General features: G+C 45.9%; 2 protein-coding genes across 4 annotated transcripts in view; one reads left to right on the forward strand and one right to left on the reverse strand.

Moving 5' to 3' along the window:
* Nucleotides 1-15,775, reverse strand: thap7 (THAP domain containing 7). Of its 3 annotated transcripts, none has more exons than XM_072271646.1 (5): nucleotides 15,534-15,775; nucleotides 14,608-14,708; nucleotides 14,323-14,478; nucleotides 3,389-3,511; nucleotides 20-1,884 (listed from the first exon to the last, which is right to left on the reverse strand). In XM_072271646.1, the coding sequence occupies exons 2-5, from the start codon at nucleotides 14,685-14,687 to the stop codon at nucleotides 1,164-1,166; spliced, it is 1,080 nt and encodes a 359-aa protein (XP_072127747.1). In that variant the 5' UTR covers nucleotides 14,688-14,708; nucleotides 15,534-15,775; the 3' UTR covers nucleotides 20-1,163. The 3 variants fall into 3 exon arrangements, with proteins under 3 accessions (XP_072127748.1, XP_072127747.1, XP_072127749.1); XM_072271648.1 differs by lacking the exon at nucleotides 15,534-15,775 and adding an exon at nucleotides 15,368-15,484; XM_072271647.1 differs by lacking the exons at nucleotides 14,608-14,708; nucleotides 15,534-15,775 and having other exon boundaries at nucleotides 1-1,884; nucleotides 3,389-3,540; nucleotides 14,323-14,392.
* The window catches only part of LOC140204817 (zinc finger and BTB domain-containing protein 20-like), a 16,093-nt gene continuing 13,234 nt past the window's right edge, over nucleotides 15,559-18,417 (forward strand). Inside the window, exon 1 of the mRNA XM_072271645.1 lies at nucleotides 15,559-15,610. The gene's annotated coding sequence lies outside the window, so the exon portion shown is untranslated. The remainder of the gene's footprint in view (nucleotides 15,611-18,417) is intronic.

Raw genomic sequence — 18,417 nt, forward strand, 5'->3', positions numbered from 1 at the left:
TACGGACTTACTTTCACAGACTCTTCATCTCATGTTCCCCATATTTATTGCTTATTTATTTTTTTAAATTATTTCTTTCTTTTTGTATTTGCAGTTTGTTGTCTTTTGCACACTGAATGCTAAAGTTGGTGCGGTCTTTCATTGATTCTATTACGGATTTCTTGAGTATGCCTGCAAGAAAATTAATCTCAGGGCTGTGTATGGTGTACTTTGATAATAAATTTACTGAGAACTTTGATCTGATTTGGTTACAGAAAATGATATCTCCCTGGCTGAACAATGAAAGAAAATCCTAACCCTCACCATCAGATCCCTGCAGAGGTACATGAGGTAGGAGACGGCAGAGTCGATGATGGCCATTGTAGCCAAACGCTGCTGACCTCCACAAGATCAAGTAAAAGCCAAGTTTACAACTTCAAGAGCCAACGAGACAAAACAGGAGATGAGAACACATAATGATGAAGTGTGCTGCAGCTTTGTAGAACTGAAGTTCTCCATCGTAATGTTCCAGATTACTTTATTTTTAACTGAAGCATCATATACAACAGTTGTCTCGCGCCAGGCAAAAATGAGCAACTGTTTGTAAATAACTGCCCTCCTGTTCAGCTTGGTGCCTCAGAACAATGACGACGGCTGACACATAGTTTCCTCTCAACCCCTCCGACCATACCATTTCATCTCTTCTCCCATCCCCTCATCTCTCTCCTCTCTCTGTCTCCTTCCCACTTCTTCCCCAACATTCCTGCCCATCTCACCAGCCAGGACTCGCACTTTTCTCTCCTCACCCAGAACCCCCACCTTTTGCAGAGACCTCCTGTCACCTCCCCTTTCGTCAACCAAGCTCCACCCCGCCCCCAGCAACTGATCCTTACCATGCATTAGTTCCTCCACAAAACCTCTGCTAGGCCTCTCCCCTCAGGGAACACTCTCCATCCTCTTTCCTCACAGAACCTTCCTGCAATTCTATCTTTCCTGGTTTCCCACCAAACACTCTCCACCAGAATACCCCACGTCCCCATCTACCACCCCCCAAATTCCTTTCACACACAAGCGCCCGCAGTATATTTCTTCTCCCATCTCTCCCCACCACCTCTCTTCTGCTCTTTGTGTGACAGTTCTTCACACATCGTGCTCTGGGCTCTGTCCCGGAGGCTCAGCTCAGTTCAGCTGGTGAGTGGGCTGCAGAGGCCGACAGCCTCGTCCATTACCTGGACCTCAAACATTTCCACCTGTGAAGGCAGATCGCCGGCCAGGTCCAGCTTCAGTCGCTTGTCCCGCAGCCGGTGGCCCCGTGCCCTCAGGATGGAGGTGATGCGGGCCCTCAGGCGGCTCTCCCGCTTCCTGCTTGCACGCAGATCCTTATTGACCTTCTCAAAGGCCTCCTTCAGGGCCTCCGCTCTCTTCTTCCAGACCAGCGGGCAGCCCACGGTGTAACTGTGCTCGACAGAAACGTGAGCCGCTGGGTTCGGGGACGCGCTGGGGATGCGTGCCATATACAAATCAATGGGAATGGGAGTCCTGACATTGGGCAGCTCCTCCTGGCAGTTGTCCGACACTTCAGTCAACGCATCGGGCTGAGTCAATGAGACGTCCTTGGAAGTTTCCTCAGTGCTTGCACTGTTGCTGAACTCCACTGGTTTTGCCTCCGTATCCACTAGGTATATTACCGTGGGTGCCGAGGTCTCCAGCTCAGCCTGGCTTGAGTAAAGCGGGACCTCCGTTAGCAACACTTTGTCCGAGCAGACATTTCCATTCACGGTGTCCTGAGGAACAGAGTAATCTAGAACGTAGGCAGGAGCATCCTGGGAAATGCAGAAGCTCGTCTCCAAGCCGGGACTGGGATTCCCGAGATCCGCGTCAGCTAAGGCAACTGCGCTAGTGAGGCTGGGAGAGAGACAGGAGATGGGGTTTAATACAAGGGAAGTTTCACGGTGATATATCAGTGCCAACTTGCTGCCTTCCTGACACACAGACATGTCTCATCCATGCCCTTTCTCTGATGCACTCTTACAGCAAGAATTCATTGATATTCATTCAAAACATTATCACCGAAAACCCCAAGTTCTGCCTGAAGTGACATCTCTACTCAAACCACTCAACAGGTGGCTCACAATAGACACCATATGTAATATCAGAACTGATCCAGTGGCAGCACAGTCATCGTTATACAGCACAGCAACAGGCCCTTCGGCCCGACTGATCCATGCTGACCAAGATTCCCACCTGAGCTAATTGCATTTGCCCAAATTAGGCTCACATCTCTCTAAACCTTTCCTATCCACATACCTGTCCAACTTGTTAATGTTCCTGCCTCAACCACTTCCTCTGGCAGCTGATTCCACATACTGACCACCATCTAGGTGAAAATGTTGCCCCTCAGGCTCTTATCAAATCTCTCCCATCTTACCTTAAGCATACAAACTGTCATTCTTGTTCTCCCCACCTTGGGAATTTTTTTTTGACCTGTTCGTCACACCGCTATCGTTGAGGGCATCAATGAAGTTCGCCTACCTCTGGCTGTATAGAAGGATTCTTCATTGCTGTTTCCGTAACAATCTTTTTTTTGACCAGTCAGGGTTGTTAGTCCCTGAGCTGAACCCCCCGAACCTGGAGGACTGGTGGACCACTCTTAGTCTGGCCTCTACCCTTTGACCTGTTTGACATGGGTGACTCTACCAAGAGCCAAAGCACAAGGCCCTGATGTGAACGAACGTACCCTCTGGGTCATCGAGGCACTCAATCCTCCAAACCCTACGACAAGGTTGCTGTCTTCTTGGAGGACCCTGGGAAAGAGCATGCATGAACCCTACCTATACCCCTCATACACCCTACCTATGCCCCTCATACACCCTACTTATATACCTCTACAAGATCACCCCTCATTTTCCTGTGCTCCAATGAATAAAGTCCCAATCTGCTCAATCTCTCTCACAGCTTAGTCACTTGAGTCCTGGCAACATCCTCACAAGTTTCCTCTGCAGTTTTTCCAGCTTAATGGCATCTTTCCTGTAGCACAGAGATTCCCAAGCTGGGGTGCACAGACCCCTTAGTTAATGGTGCATGTCCATGGCATAAAAAAGACTGGGAACCCCTGCTCTGATAGAATGACCAAAGCCGGACACAATGTTCCAAATGTGGCCTCTCTAATGTGTTGTACAACTCAGCGTAGCATCCCAACTCTATACTCGTGTGCCAAAAGCCTTTTTCACCACTCTCTCCACCTGCTTTCAGGGAACTTATATATTTAGTTGTACAGTAAAGACTGTGCAGTCGCTATACTGACAACACCAACCTTCTAGCTGCTGCTACTCAGCCACAAGAGACAGCAGGGAAGAAAAGGACTCTGATTTCTGGTCAACAATCTAGTGTTAAAGCAGTAGCCACTCACCATTCACTGGTACCCACTGGTTCTGCTGCCTTCTCTCTGCTTGTTCTGGTCAACGCCACTTTTCCTCGTGGACTTGGTTGGAACAGTGTGGGCACAGCATCATCTCTCAGCCGGTGATAACCACTGCAAAGCAGAAGGTGAACCATGAAACTCTGAAATGGAATGACACAGGTAAAGACTGAATGCAACGGCATCGTCCTGCTGTGAGGAACATGACTGAAAACAGAATGATTATCAGAATCAGGATTATTACTGCTGACATATATATGGCTTTTGACGCCAGTTGGCAACAGCACATGACGAATGTCGAGCTCTATTACAACCTACCGATGCTCTCCACTAAAATCGAGGCAACTAGCGGGGTACTGTCTACGCCACCCCGAGCTACCTGCCAGCCTAGTCATCATATGGGAGCCCAAGCACGAGAGGATGAACCCTGGGCGCCCTCCCAAGACTATGGTCAACACGCTCCTAGAAGACAGCGGTGCGGCTAATGTAGATGAACTGAACACACTGATGAGGGAGAGGGAGAAGTGGAGAGTCCGTCATCGTGCCTGACACCGGCCCCCTAGGCCTGAGTTGACGTAGTAGTAGTAGTATGTATAGAAATATGTTGTTTTGCGGCAAGAGTACACCTGAAGACATAAAAATTACTACAAGATTCAAGATTGTTTCATATCATTCCGTCACCCAGGGCGTGCCCTTTTCTCATTGTTACCATCAGGAAGTTTAGATACAGAAGCCTGAAGGCACACGCTCAGCAATTCAGGAACAGCTTCTTCCCCTGTGCCATCCAATTTCTGAATGGACATGGAACCCTTGGACACTATCTCATTTTAAAAAGAATGAACAAATGAATGAATAAATAAATAAATATATATTTCTGCTTTTGCACTATTTAAGTCTATTTAATATACATATATATTTACTGTACTCTATTTACTTTTTTTTTCAATATTATCATGTATTGCATATGCCACAAAATTAACAAATTTCATTTCACATGCCGGTGATAATAAACCTGATTCTGATTCATTTCCAGTACATAAGTGTAAAAGAGAACAAAATTAATTGTTGCTCTGATGCAGCATATAAAAACACACTAAGATAAAGAAAATAACTTAAGAAAATATATGTTAGCTTATATTCATAGATTGATTATATGTACATAAAGGTTTGCTAGGAACAGGAGTGTCGGTACATTAGGGAACTCTGCTAAAGTATGGTGATGGGGATGTGGAGGGGTGGGTTAGTGGGTGAAGGTGTTGTCCAGCTTTACAGCATGGAGAAGGTAGCTGATTTTGAGTCTACTGGTCCTGGCTACGTCCTACGAGGATGCTACATAGCCTCCTCCCCGATGGGAGCGAGACAAACAGTCCATGAGCAAGGTGGGTGAGCTCCTTCATGATGTCACTGGCCTTTTTCCAGCAGCTCTCTGTGTGTATGTCCTTGATGGCAGATAGACTGATGCCAGTGTTGCGTTGGGCAGTTTGACTGCCCTTCCTATCTGCCACAGTGCAGTTTCTGCACCATGCAGTAACGCAGCTTGTTGTGAAGCGCTCTACTGTTCACCTTTAGAAGGTCATGAGTATTGATGTGCACAGTCCAGCCAGCTTCCTCAGAAAGTACAGGAGTTGGTGAGCTAGGTTAATTGTGTGTGATTTGTTCTGGGACTATGAGAGCTTATGTGAGATGAGCACTCCCTGGAGTTTGAAACTGCTCAGTTTCCACTGCTGTGCCTCCAGTGTTCAAAGTAAACTTATTATCACAGTACATATATGTCACCATATACCACCCTGAGATGAGTTTTCTTGCGGGCATACTCAGTAAATTCAGGAAACGTAATAGAATCAATGAAAGACCACACAGCCAACAGGATGGACGATAACCAATGTGCAAAAAAGAAACAAACAAACAATAAATATCAACAAGTCCTTGAAAGTGAGTCCACTGGTTGTGGGAACAGTTCAGTGACGGGGTGAATGGAATTAAGTGACATTATTTCCCGTTACAAGAGCCTGATGGTTGAGGGGTAATAACTGTTTCTGAACCTGGTGGAGTGAGTCCTGAGGCTCTTGTACCTTCTTCCTGAATGGCCTGGGAAGTGGGGGGGGGGGGGTGTCCTCGACGAAGGATGTTGCTTTCTTGCAACAGCTCTCTATATAGATGTGCTCAATGGTGGGGAGGGTTTTACCCATGATATTCTGGGCTGTATTCACTACTTTTTGTAGGATTTTCCATTCAAGGGCATTGGTGTTTCAATACAAGGCTGCAATGCAAACAGTCAATATACTCTCAAAGTATTAGGTGTCAAGTCGAATCTTTGCAAACCTCTAACGAAGTAGAGATGCTGCCATGCTTTCTTTGTAGTTGCACTTACATGCTGGGCCCAGGACATAAAGAGGGGTGTGAGTAGTGCATTCTCCTTAAATCGATAACCATCTCCTTTGTCTTGTTGACATTGAGGAAGAGGCTATTTGACTGCCACCAGGTGTCGAGCTCTTCCACCTTCTCTCAGTAGGTCGTCTCATCGTTGTTGGTGATGAGCCCCACCACCGTCGTGTCATTAGCGAACCTGACAATGTGATTACTCGGCTGTTTGACCATGCAGTCAAGTATGAGCAGAGTGTACAGCAGTGGGCTCAGCACACAGCCCGGAGGGACACAGTAAAAGTAAGAACTATATAATACGTAAAATAGTACAAATATAGCAAGGTAGTATCCATGGACCATTCAAAAATTTGATGGCGGAGGGAAAGAAGCTACTCCTTAAGCGTTAAGTGTGTCTCTTCAGGCTCTTGTACCTCCTCCCTGATGGCAGTGATGAGAGGAGGACATGTCCCAGATGATGAGATAACTGAAAAACAAAAGGAACATTTGCAAGAAGCCAAGGATTCTGAAGGGCCAGGCTTGGAAGTCAGAGATCAAAAACCAAGTAGGAGAGGCCAGTCATAAACTGTCCTCACATAGTCAGTGGAGAGAATTGGGAATGAAGGAGAAAATAGAACTGATTCCGGTACAGATGGGAAGAGACAGGAGGAGCCAAAGATAGGCTAGGCAGAACATCAGGCCAGCGTAGCTAAAGCGGGCTTCCTCTTTATCTGTGTAAGGAACAGAGTGCACCAGCAGATCTGATAGTACCATCGAGGACAAGAGGCAGATGGTGGAAACTAACACTGTACTGAAAGCGTCAGGAGGATCTTCAAGACAGCTCTGAAGATGCTTCACTCGGTAGGGTTGATTCTGGCCAGCAGGGGATCCCCGACTGTCATCAAGCTACTGCTCATAAAATTCAGGTAACACAAAAGAAAATTATTGCCACTTGGAGTGTAAGAACCCTATATCAAGCAGGAGGATTGGACAATGTGATAAATGAAATGGAAAGACTGAAGATTAACATCATGGGAATTAGCGAAGTTCGTTGGATAGGGGCTGGAACATTTCAGATTAGAAATAAAACACCAGTTTATTCTTGTGGAACATCCCATACTAATGGAGTAGGAGTTCTTATGGATGAAAACATGGCAAAAAGTGTTTTAGGACATTGGGCAATATCAGAAAGAGTGCTCCTTGTTAGATTCAGAGGACAACCATTTGATTTAGCAATTATACAGGTCTCTGCACCAACAACAGATGGAACAAATGAGAATATAGATAAATTCCATGAAGAGCTTGAACAAGCAAAGAATGGATGCAAATCTCAAGATATTGTTATTGTCATGGGAGATCTAAATGCTAAAGTAGGACAAGGTGCTGATGGAAATACCATAGGAAAATTTGGACTGGGGAAAGCAATGAAAGAGGCAAGAAGTGGGTAGAATAGCACAAAATGAATAATCAGGTCATTATGAATACCTACTTTAAAAACCATCCAAGACACTTGTGGACCTGGAAAAGTCCAGGTGATAACACTAGAAATCAAATTGACTTTATTACTATCAACCAAAGATTTAGAAACTCAGTGACTCAATGCAAAACATATCCAGGTGCAGACTGTAATAGTGACCATAACCCAGCAGTATGTCATGTAAAAGTAAAACTTTAAAAACTGCAAAAACCTGAACAATCCCTTGACTACTTGCAATTAATTAAAGAAGCAAGCTTGAGACAAAAATTTACAATTGAAGTAAGGAATAAATTTCAAAGTCTAGAAATAGAATCTGTTGAAGATGATAGCAACCATGTAGAAATTAAATTTAACTCTCTAAAGGATGCCTTGGTAGAATCAGCAAAGTCAGTGATTCCTAAAAAAGAAAAAAGCACAAAGAATAAATGGATGACAGATGAAATCAAAAATCTAATGGAAGAAGGGAGACGGAAGAAGGCAAATCCTATAGAATGTAAGTCCTTAGATAAAAAAGTTAAAAGCCTATGTCAAAAAGCCAAAGAAGAATGGTTAAACCAGGAATGTGAGCAAATAGAGATAGAACCTATTACTGATCCAAAAAGGTTACATCAACAAATCAAGAATATCACTGGTAAAAAGCTCCTCTGTTCTTCAGGTGGATATTTAAAAGCAAAGGACTGTTCCATTATCATGAAAAAAGATGTGATTATGAACAGATGGACAGAGTATATTCAGGAATTGTTTGAAGATGATCGAGGCAAAAAACCAGAAATTAAGAAAAACATTGAAGGTCCAAATATTTTCAAATCTGAAGTTCATAATGCAATAAATAAGATGAAGAAAGGAAAGGCAGCAGGTCCTATGAATTAGTAATAGAACAAATTTTCGCCCTTGAAGATTATGGAATTGAAAAACTTACTGATTTAATCAATGAAATTTATGAGACTGGAATAATACCAGAAGAGATGAAAAAAAATCAGTATTTATCACTCTTCCTAAGAAAGCTGGAGAAGTAGAATGTGAATTACATAGGACCATAAGTTTAATGAATCATATCACCAAGATACTTCTAAGAATTTTGATGACAGGAGCTAAAAGTAAGATACAAGCTGAAACAGGCAAAGAACAATGTGGTTTTGTGAAAGACAAAGGTACAAGAAATGCAATATTGATGTTAAGGATACTATCAGAATGAGTTATTCAAGTGCAAAAAGATTTGTTTGTTTGTTGTATCGATTACACAAAAGCATTTGATAAAGTGAAGCACAATAAGTTATTTGAAATATTACAGGAAACTCCAGATCTAGATTCGAAAGACCTCCGCCTAATCAGAAATCCGTACTGGGAACAAACTGCCACTGTAAAAACAGATGGAGAAGTGAGTCAGTTTACGAAAATCAAGAGAGGTGTTAGACAAGGGTGTGTTTTCTCTCCTGATTTATTTAATGTGTACAGTGAGACAATATTACAAAAAAAAGACATATTGGGAATCAAAGTTGGCGGTGAAAACATCAATAACTTCAGATATGCAGATGAAAATGTGTTAATTGCAAGTACGGAGGAAGAACTACAGAACTTAATTGATATAATTGTTGAAGAAACTGCAAAAATGGGTCTATCTATCAATTGCAAAAAGACAGAATGCACAGTGATATTCAAAAAGGAGAATCCTATCTGCAGGCTGAGAATAAACAGGGAAGACATAAAACAAGTACAGAACTTTTGCTACTTAGGAAACTGGGTGACATCAGATGGCAGGTGTGACATGGACATCAAAAGAAGAATAGGGATGGCAAAAGACACCTTTACGAGAATGAAGAGTATACTGACCAATACTAAACTAGGCATGACAACCCGCCTCAGATTACTGAAATGTTATGTTTATCCAGTTATGTTATATGGCTCAGAATGTTGGACAATATTTGTAACATCAGGGAACGAATTGTAGCAGCAGAGATGTGGTTTTTGAGGAGCACGCAAAGAATATCATGGACAAAACAAATATCTAATGAGGATGTCATGAACAGAGCAAACACAAAAAGAGAAATAATGTATGAGATCATGAAAAGGCAACGCAACTCCATTGGACATATAATTAGGAAAGAGGAGTTAGAATGCACGGCAATTATGGGAAAGATTGAAGGGAAGAAAGCAAGAGGAAGGCAAAGACAAATGATGATGGAGACAGCAGCCAGAGAACTGGAAATGAATACAAATGAATTGATCCACTTGACCCGAAACAGGAGTGTGTGGGCCATGGCAGTCAAAGCTCAAACTGGGCACGGCACATGATGATGATGATGATGATGATGACTGAAAGCTTATAATTACCAACAAAATTCGAAAACTGGGCCAAAGTCTTGCAAGAGTGGAGCAAGGTGGAATGAAGTGCTCTTCCTTATAAAGTGGGCAAAACATACTACAGAAAAGGACAAAAAAAAAATGGAGCCACACACACAGAACGCTGGAGGAACTCAGCAGGTTAGGCAGCGTCTATGGAAAAGAGTAAACAGTCGACATTTCGGGCCAAGACACTCAATCAAGACTGGACAGGAGTAGGGTAAGAAGGTGGGGGGAGGGGAGGAGGAAATGGGAGTGGGGAGGGAGTGAAGTAAAGAGCTGGGAAGTCGATTGGTGAAAGACATAAAAGGTTGGAAGAGAGGGAATCTGATAGGAGAGGGTAAAACACCATGGAAGAAGGGGAAGGGGGAGGAGCACCAGGGGAAGGTGATGGGCAGGTAAGGAGATAAGGTGAGAGAGGGAAATGGGAATGGGGAAATGGTGAGGGCGGGGGGGCAGTAATTACTGGAAGTTTGAGAAATCAATGTTCATGCCATCAGGTTGGAAGCTACCCAGGCAGAACATAAGGCGCTGCTCCTCCGAATTGAGGAGCAAAAAAAAAAATCAATGTCAGAAAAACTCAATGTGTCAGTCTGCATCCACAGAGACAAACCGTGTCGAGACCCTGCACTGGGACTGAGGGAAAAGGAAAGACTGCAGGTATACAGCATGACGGGTGGGGATGGGATGGAGGCTGGGCGGTGATAGGTGGAATCAGATGGGGAAGGGCTGAAGGACAGGTGGACCCATGTGGGTCGGGGGGGGGAGCAGGGAGGGGAGGCTGGACATTTAGACAAAGCTGGTAGGTGCAACCTGAAGGGGAGGTGAGGACGGGATGATGGAAAGGTGAGTGTGTGTGGAGGTACAGTGAGGGTGGGAGAACCTCAAACTGGAATATTTAATGTTCATACCAATGGGTTATAAGCTAGCAAAGTGGAATACGAGATGTTCTTCTGCTCTTTGTTTAGCTTCTCTACAGTAATGGTGAAGGCAGAGCTGTGGGAATGGGAAGGAGTGTTTAAAGTGACCTGTGACTGGAGACTGCTGTCTCAAACCTGCACACACTATCATTTTTTAAAACAAATTTCAGTAAGCCTACGCACCCACTGATCTTCTCCTACCCACATTCATCTGGTTTTCTTCTCCTTTTGTTCACGTTTCCCACCCCTCACTACCTTTTTAACGCCGACGCACCAGCCTCCCTCTCATTACGACACAGAGTCTCGCCCTAAACATCCACTGACACCTTTTGACTTGACAGATGCTGCCTGACCCGCTGAGTTCTTCCCGTGGTCTGTTTTCTTTCCAGATTGTAGCACCGGCAGTTTCTTTTACTACGCACATGCATGTGACTGAAATGTTACTGTCATTTGCTATGCGCTCAATGATTACAAATCATTGGCTGTGGGAAATTGCAAAGACAAGCAGATGTAAACATTATGGCCAATAAAGTACCAGGGCAGGGGTGGGTTTGAACCCATATCCTGTACTTTTAGCTAGTGCTGCACCAGCGTTTTTAAAACACTTTCAGCTATCAGCACAGCTGCCCAGCAGAGTGGCATTGGAGTGAGCACACCAGGAGCAGTGCATTGCAGTGTCCAAGCTGGGGTCGGTGCTGCCCCAGTGTTAGCTCAGCAGAAGACCAGCCATGCAAAAAGACACAAGATGCTGGGGGAGCTCAGCAGGCCAGGCAGCATCTATGAAAAAGAGTAAACAGTCGACGTTTCAGGCCGAGATCCTTCATCTGGACTGGTAAAAAAGATGAGGAGTCAGAGTAAGAAATTGGGGGAAGGGGAGGATGAAACCAGGAGGGGCGAAGCGAAGAGCTGGGATGTTGATTGGTGAAAGAGATACAGGGCTGGAGAAGGGGGAAAATCTGATAGGAGAGGACAGAAGGCCATGGAAAAAAGAAAAGGGGAGGAGCACCACAGGGAGGTGATGGGCAGGGAAGGAGATAACATGAAAGGGGGAGGGGAATGGGAAATGGTGAAGGGTGGAGTTTGAGAAAATGATGTTCATGCCATCAAGTTATAGGCTACCCAGATGGAATACAAGATGTTGATCCTCCAACCTGAGCATGGCCTCATCGTGGCAGCAGAGGAGGCCACAGACTGACATATCGCAATGGGAAAGGGAAGTAGAATTAAAAATGTGTGGAGATCCAGGAGATCCGGCTTTTTCTGGTGGACAGCGTAGGTGCTTGGCGAAGCGGTCTCTCTACCTGCGTTGGCTCTTCCCAATATACAGGAGGCCACACCGGCAGCACTGAACGCAGCAGATGACCCCAACAGACTCACAGGTGAAGTGTCACCTCACCCAGTAGGACTGTTTGGGGCACTGAATGGTGGTGAGGGAGGAGGTGTAGGGGCAGATGTAGCACTTGTTCCGCTTGCAAGGAAAGGAGCCAGGAGGGAGATCAGTGGGGAGGGATGAATGGACAAGGAAGTCACGTTGGGAGTGGGGGGAGGGAGAGAAAGATGTGCTGGGTAGTGGGGTCCCGCTGGAGATGGCAGAAGTTATGGAAAATTATGTGCTGGATGCAGAGGCAGGGGGGATGGCGGGGAGGATGAGGTGAGGGCAGATGTGTGCGAAATGGAAGAGATGCGGTTGAGGGCAGTGTTGATGGTGAGGAAGGGAAGCTAATTTCTTTGAAGGAGGAGGACATCTCCTTAGTTTGGGAATTAAAAATCTCATCCTGAGAGCAGATGCGGCAGAGATGGAGGAATTGAGAGAAGGGGATGGCATTTTTACAAGTAACAGGGAGGGAAGAGGTATAGTCCAGGTAGCTGTGAGAGGCTGTGGGTTTATAATAGACATCAGCAGATAAGTGTCTCCACAGATAGAGACAGAGAGATCGAGAAAGGGGAGGGAAGGGTCAAAATGGACCAGGTAAATTTGAGGGCAGGGTGGAAGTTGGAGGCAATGTTGATAAAGTCAACGAGCTCTGCATGGGTGCAGGAAACAGCCCCAATGTAGTTGCCAGTGTGGTGTAGGAAAAGTTGGGAAGCGATACCAGCATAGGCTCAGAACATAGATTGTTCCACATAGCCCACAAACAGGCAGGAATAGCTGGGACCCATGTGAGTGCCCATATTTGAAGGAACATGTTTGTCCTTTTGTTTGAAGGAAGTAAGAGGATCCAAAGGAGAGATTATTTAGAATGAGGACAAGTTCCATTAGGCAGAGGAGAGTAGTGATGAAGGGGAACTGGTTGCGTCTGGTGTCCAGAAAGAAATGGAGAGCTTTAAGCCTTCCTGGTGGGGGACGGTGAAAATAAGACGATCGGGGCCAGGGAACTTGAAACCACTGAAAAGGAAGAGTCTGAACTGGAGGGATAGTCGAGGTGTGCAGATGTAAGTTCAGTGGGGCAGGAACAAACAGAAACAATGGGTCTACCTGGACAGGCAGGTTTGTGGATCTTGGGTAGGAGAGAGAAACCCCGGAGGTGTGGCGTGAGGGAACTATGAGGTTGGTGGCAGTGGACGGGAGATCCCCACAGTTAATAAAGTCAGTGATGGTGTGGGAGACAATGGCCTGCTGCTTCTTAGTGGGGTCCTGTTTGAGGGGTAAGAAAGAGAAGGTGTCTGACAGTTGTCACTGGGCTTCAGAAGATGGAAGAGTGGAGACAAGCTGTAGTGTGTTCAACTGCTGACTGCTGCAACATTCATGAACTCTGGGTCTTGGAATTTTTTTTTCTGCGTGACTGTATTTTACTGATATCTTGTATGTGCTTTGTGCTGTGTGTGGCTGTTGGAATTGTGTTTTGCACCTTGGCCCCAGAGTAACACTGTTTTGTTTGGCTGTATTCACGAATACGAGAAGTTCAGCGGGGCGGAGCGAAGGATGACGGTGGCTAACGACAACTCCTTTGCTTGCATTAGCTCGATTTCTATCTTTAATATCTCTTTTTTTTCTTTTCAGGGTTCTTTTGAAGACCTTGACCTGCAGTCACATGCTGATTTAGGTTCTTTGCGGAAATGGGACCCACTCTCAGGGCCTCACGACCGGCTGCTTTTCGATATGCCAAGGATGCGGCCTGGAAGACCAGCATGCTTTCAAGGGTGCTGGATTTTCATGGCTCTGGAGGCAGACAGATTTCAGGCCAGTGCCACCGCCTGGTGTGTTGTGGGAGTACAGAGAAGACTGAAAGCAGCGAACTGGCTGCTGGCTGTGTGCCCAGGGACCCGAGTTCTTTGGGCACAGAGCTCAGAAAAGGTGACGCAACAGACTTTTAACATCGTAAGTAAGGGAGTTGCTTGTTATGTCTCCCCTCTCGCTGTGAAACGGGGATACCTCTTTTTCCCTTATTAGGGAGAGAGCGAGCCAGTGGTATGTCGAATTACCAGGTGAACGAGTAGTCTTTGGGGTACTGCGTCTGTGTCTTTATTGATGCTTTGCTACACACTTGAATGCTCAGTGGGGGGCGCCAATGCCTTGCTGCTGCTAATGCGTGGGAGGGGGGAGCTGGGGGAGGCTTTAGGGTTCTAACATTGAACTGTCATTCTTTGGGGCACTCCTGTTTTCGTGGATGTTTGCAAAGAAAAAGAATTTCAGGATGTATATTATAAACATTTCTCTGACATTAAATGTACCTATTGAATATTCATGTATGGTTGAATGATTGGCATTGAAGGCAAATGAGGGTCGGGCACCTGAGCCCCTGTGGGGGGGGCGGTTGGGGGGAGAAGGGGGAATAGTCTACAGAGGACAAATAGATGTTCAATATTTAGTTCCATTTGCACATTACCTCAGTCCCACAAGTTCAAAGCATTGTCTTTCAAAGTGTTTTGAACAGAAATAGACAAACTGTGAGGATGGTTTCCAGGGAAATGTCCCATCCGGGTTCTTACGACAGCAGTTCAATAACCAGATCTCACGCTGACTTTTTCCCTTCTTTGGCAACCTGCATAGATCAGAACAATTCAAAATCAAGATATGGCAATAGTGTCACAGGTTACAGGTTGCAGGTATGCTAGGGATGGTGGGGAGGAGAAGATCAGAAGGCAAGGTGTGTAGGAAGAGCTGTACTGACCTGTGAAAGGTGATGCCATTAATTCTTGAATCCTTTGTGTCCCTGGATCGGCAGCCCTCAGCAGAGCAGTGACGCGGCATGACAGGCAGGCTGGGGGCACCCTGAGACAGATCAAGCAAGGTTTCAGTAACATTTCCATCCACATTCCTCCCAGTTCTAAACACTGGACGTTAAAGAGGACAAAGAAACAAGGGAGGGAACTGTGATAAGAGGGAGCACCCAAGGAAGGGAAACAATGACAGTGGGCAAGGTGGGAGAGAGGTGGCTGAAGAGGATGGGGCAAGGAGAGGGAGGGAAGAGGGCGTCTGGAAGGTGGGGGAGGGGTGACCAAATGATCAAAAGGAGAGGGGAAGAGCTGGACAGCTGGGTGGTAACAGTGGGGCAGCTCTTGGGGGGCTGGCAGGGAGAGAAAGGGTTTGGATGGGGAGCAAGGAGAAAGGTTGTGGAAGGAGGGTGGCAGGGTGATTGAGGGTGTGTTGGGGAGGGGTTGGCAGGACGATTTCGTCTTCCCGTGCCCCCTACCCTTCTGTGACTTTTGGTCCTTCTCCTCCTACCCACCCCCGTCTTCCAAACCCCTTCTCCATTCTCCCGTGCCTCCTGGACCCTCACGCAGCTCCCCCTGCCTACACTCCCCACGTCCTAGCACCACTGTCACCCTCTGCAGATCCTACCCGCAAATCCCTGCCCTGCCCTGCCCTGCCCTGCCCTTCTCATCCCCTCCCTCCCTGCGCGCTTTCTGCCTCACTCAGTCCAGTCCGACCTCACAAAAATGGCGGCCACGTTCGATCAGAATGACGTCACCGACAAATGACGTGCCCTCTACCTCGACCCCAGCGCGCACCTCCGACCAGCTGGCGGCATGTGCCGCTGAGTTGAGAGAGGGGCGCATGCGCGATTTGCGGAGACGGCGGTTGACTTGAACTCACGCAGCACGTTGCGTGATTGCATCATCACATCCCTGCCCCCGTTGGGCTGAGAGGTTGTCGATCCCGGACGACAAGAGGTGAGCGGCACTAGCGGAGCCCGGCCAGCGGTGCGACACTCTTCGTGTGAGGGGTGGAGGGCCGCCTGCGTCGGCGTAGCGGGGGTGTTCCTGTGGGAGGTCGCCAGCGGGAGAAAGCCGAGTTCGTTGCTTTGCAGTTCAGGGGTCAATGGTGCTGCTGGGCAGCGAGAATGGGCCGAGCTCGGATAGGTCAGCGGCAGGCACGTGATGCCGAGGCGCCTTCCCCATAGTCTGCTGTAAGATTTAAAGGACCAGGACCCGCACCGGACATCTGGCTGGCGATGTGAGATGGCCCGCAGTCTCTGCCCCTGGTGCGGCCGCCATAAATAACCCGTGGTCCCAGCGCAGCCTTGTCAGACGGGCAGGTGCGGCCTCATCAGAAACGCCACTTCAGATTTCCCAAATGAACTTCAGCTCCTGCATTTGAGTGCTTTCTATTCACAGCTGATATTTGAGCCAGCAATTGCTTGGACCCAATCTCTATTTCTGATTCAATAGACTACTTTTAGAATTTCAGCTGACCTTTGTGATTGTACCCAGTTCAAGCTTGATCGTGTAGCAGGCTAGGCTTATTGTCTGTCAGACCTGCAATCCATCGACCTGCATTGTTAGAGCAATATATATTGATTAATGAAAATAGTTTTAATGGGAAATTGTATTTTAATAATGTATTATAATATAGAGCCTTGCTTAAACAACATCTCAGATATTGCATAAGGTTTTGGTTTTAGTTTCTAATATAGATGTCATACAGGGAGTATGATGAAGATTCATCAGTTTTATTCTTGTAATAGCTGTATTACAGTAGGAAGTGAGCTTGACTGGACTAGATCTACACTCAGTGGCCAATTTATTAGGTATAGCAGTGAAACCCGGTGTTTTCTGCTGCTGTAGCCCATGGCTTGACATGTTGTGTATTCAGAGGTGCTCTTCTGCACACCACTGTTGTAATACGTGGTTATTTGAGTTCTGTCAACTTCCTGGCAGCTTGAACCAGTCTGCCGATCTTCTCTGATCTCTCTCAAGACATTTTTGCCCACAAAACTGACACTCACTGGATGTTCCTTTGTTTTTCGCACCATTCTTTGTAAACTCTGGAGACTGTAATGCATTAAAATCTCAGGAGATCTGCAGTTCCTGAGATACTCAAACCACCCTGTCTGGCACCAACAATCATTCCACAGTCAAAGTCACTTAGATCACACTAGTTCCCCATTCTGATGTTTGGTCTGAACAATAACTGAACCTCGTGACCATATCTGATGCTCTTATGCATTGAGTTACTGCCATATGATTGGCTGATTAGGTATTTGCATTAACGAGCAGCTGTACCTAATAACGTGTCCTTACTGCCCATTACGCTGTTGGCGTTTAGGGCAATAATGAAGGTCCTCCATCTCTGTCTGTTCAATGCTATCACACACAGTTAAAGAAGGGTTCTTCATTGCTGTTTCTGTAACAATTTTTTGACCAGTCATGGTTGTTACCCTGAGCTGAATCCCCAAACCTAGAGGAACAGTGGATCATTCGTAGTCTGGCCTCTACCCTTTGACCTGTTTGGCATGGGTGACCCTACCAAGAGCCAAAGCACAAAGCCATGACTCCAGCCAACATAGCTCTCCGGGTCATTGAGGCACGTAAGCCACAAGATTGTGGTGCTCTTGGAGAAATAAAATGTCCACAGAGTGTAAATTCTTCGTAGTAGAATGGGAGAGAATCTCATTGAAACTTAGTGGAAGGCTAAAAGAGGGATGTGGGGAAGATCTTTCTCCTGGCTGAGAAGTCCTAGATTCAGGATATGAGGGTAGGCAATTTGGGACTAGGTTAAGGAGAAACTACTTCACTCAGGGAGGTGTCTTACCAGGATGGCTGTGGAGGTTCAGTCATTGCATGCACTATAAAGACCGATTAATACAGGTTTCTGGTTATTATGGAAATCAATAGATATGGGATTATTTTGGAAACATGGAACTGAAGTAGGAGATATGCCATGATCCTGATGAATGATTAATTCTTGCATTATTATGGCAAGAATAGATAAAATAACGGAATTGTGGGAGAAGACATGTTTTGATTGAGGCTGAGCTGATCAGCAGAGGGAATACTTAATATGTAATGTCAGCAACTGTTAACCATTCAAATCATGTGTCACAGTTATGCCTTATTAATTGCAACACACTATTTAAAAATCTCATTGATATAAATAAAGCCAGTTCACATATAATGGGACTCTGACTTTTCCCTAAAGGGGTGATCCAGTATTTAATAGGCTGCTGTCACTCCAGCAAATCTTCTCTCAGCAATTACTACAGTCTCACATTCAAGAATGTTCAATGTTATTTCCAGTACACAAGTGTAAAGGAGAACAAAAATAATTGTTACTCGGGGTCTGCGGAGTAATTTCAAATTCCTGAGTGTCAATATGTCTGAGGATCTAACCTGGTCCCAACATATCAATGCAGCTAAAAAGAAAGCAAGACAGCGAATTGCCTTCAGGAGCTAGAGGAGATTTCATTTGTCACTTAATACACTCGAAAATGTCTATAGATCTACAGTGGAGTGAATTCTAACTGCTGTATCACTGTCTGGTATGGTGGGGGGTGGGGGGGGGGCTACTGCACAGGATCAAAAGACGCACATAAAGTTGTAAAATTAGTCAGCTCCATCTTGGGTACTAGCCTCCGTAGTATCCAAGACATCTTCAAGGAGCGGTGCCTCAGAAAGGTGGCATCTATTACTACGGACCCCCATCACCCAGGACATGCCCTCTTCCCATTGTTACTGTCAGGGAGGAGGTACAGAAGCCT

Source organism: Mobula birostris, chromosome 11 (assembly GCF_030028105.1).
Source record: "Mobula birostris isolate sMobBir1 chromosome 11, sMobBir1.hap1, whole genome shotgun sequence".
Lineage (NCBI taxonomy): Eukaryota > Metazoa > Chordata > Chondrichthyes > Myliobatiformes > Myliobatidae > Mobula > Mobula birostris.

Bases quoted from the DNA above. Each gene is read 5' to 3' on its own strand.
- thap7 (XM_072271646.1), bottom strand. From the start codon at position 14,687: ATGCCGCGTCACTGCTCTGCTGAGGGCTGCCGATCCAGGGACACAAAG. The intron at 3,512-14,322 runs GTAATGTGCAAA...TCTGCTTTGCAG, and splicing joins TTTGAACTTGTGGGACTGAG to TGGTTATCACCGGCTGAGAG. The intron at 1,885-3,388 runs GTGAGTGGCTAC...TCTCTCTCCCAG, and splicing joins CCAGTGGGTACCAGTGAATG to CCTCACTAGCGCAGTTGCCT.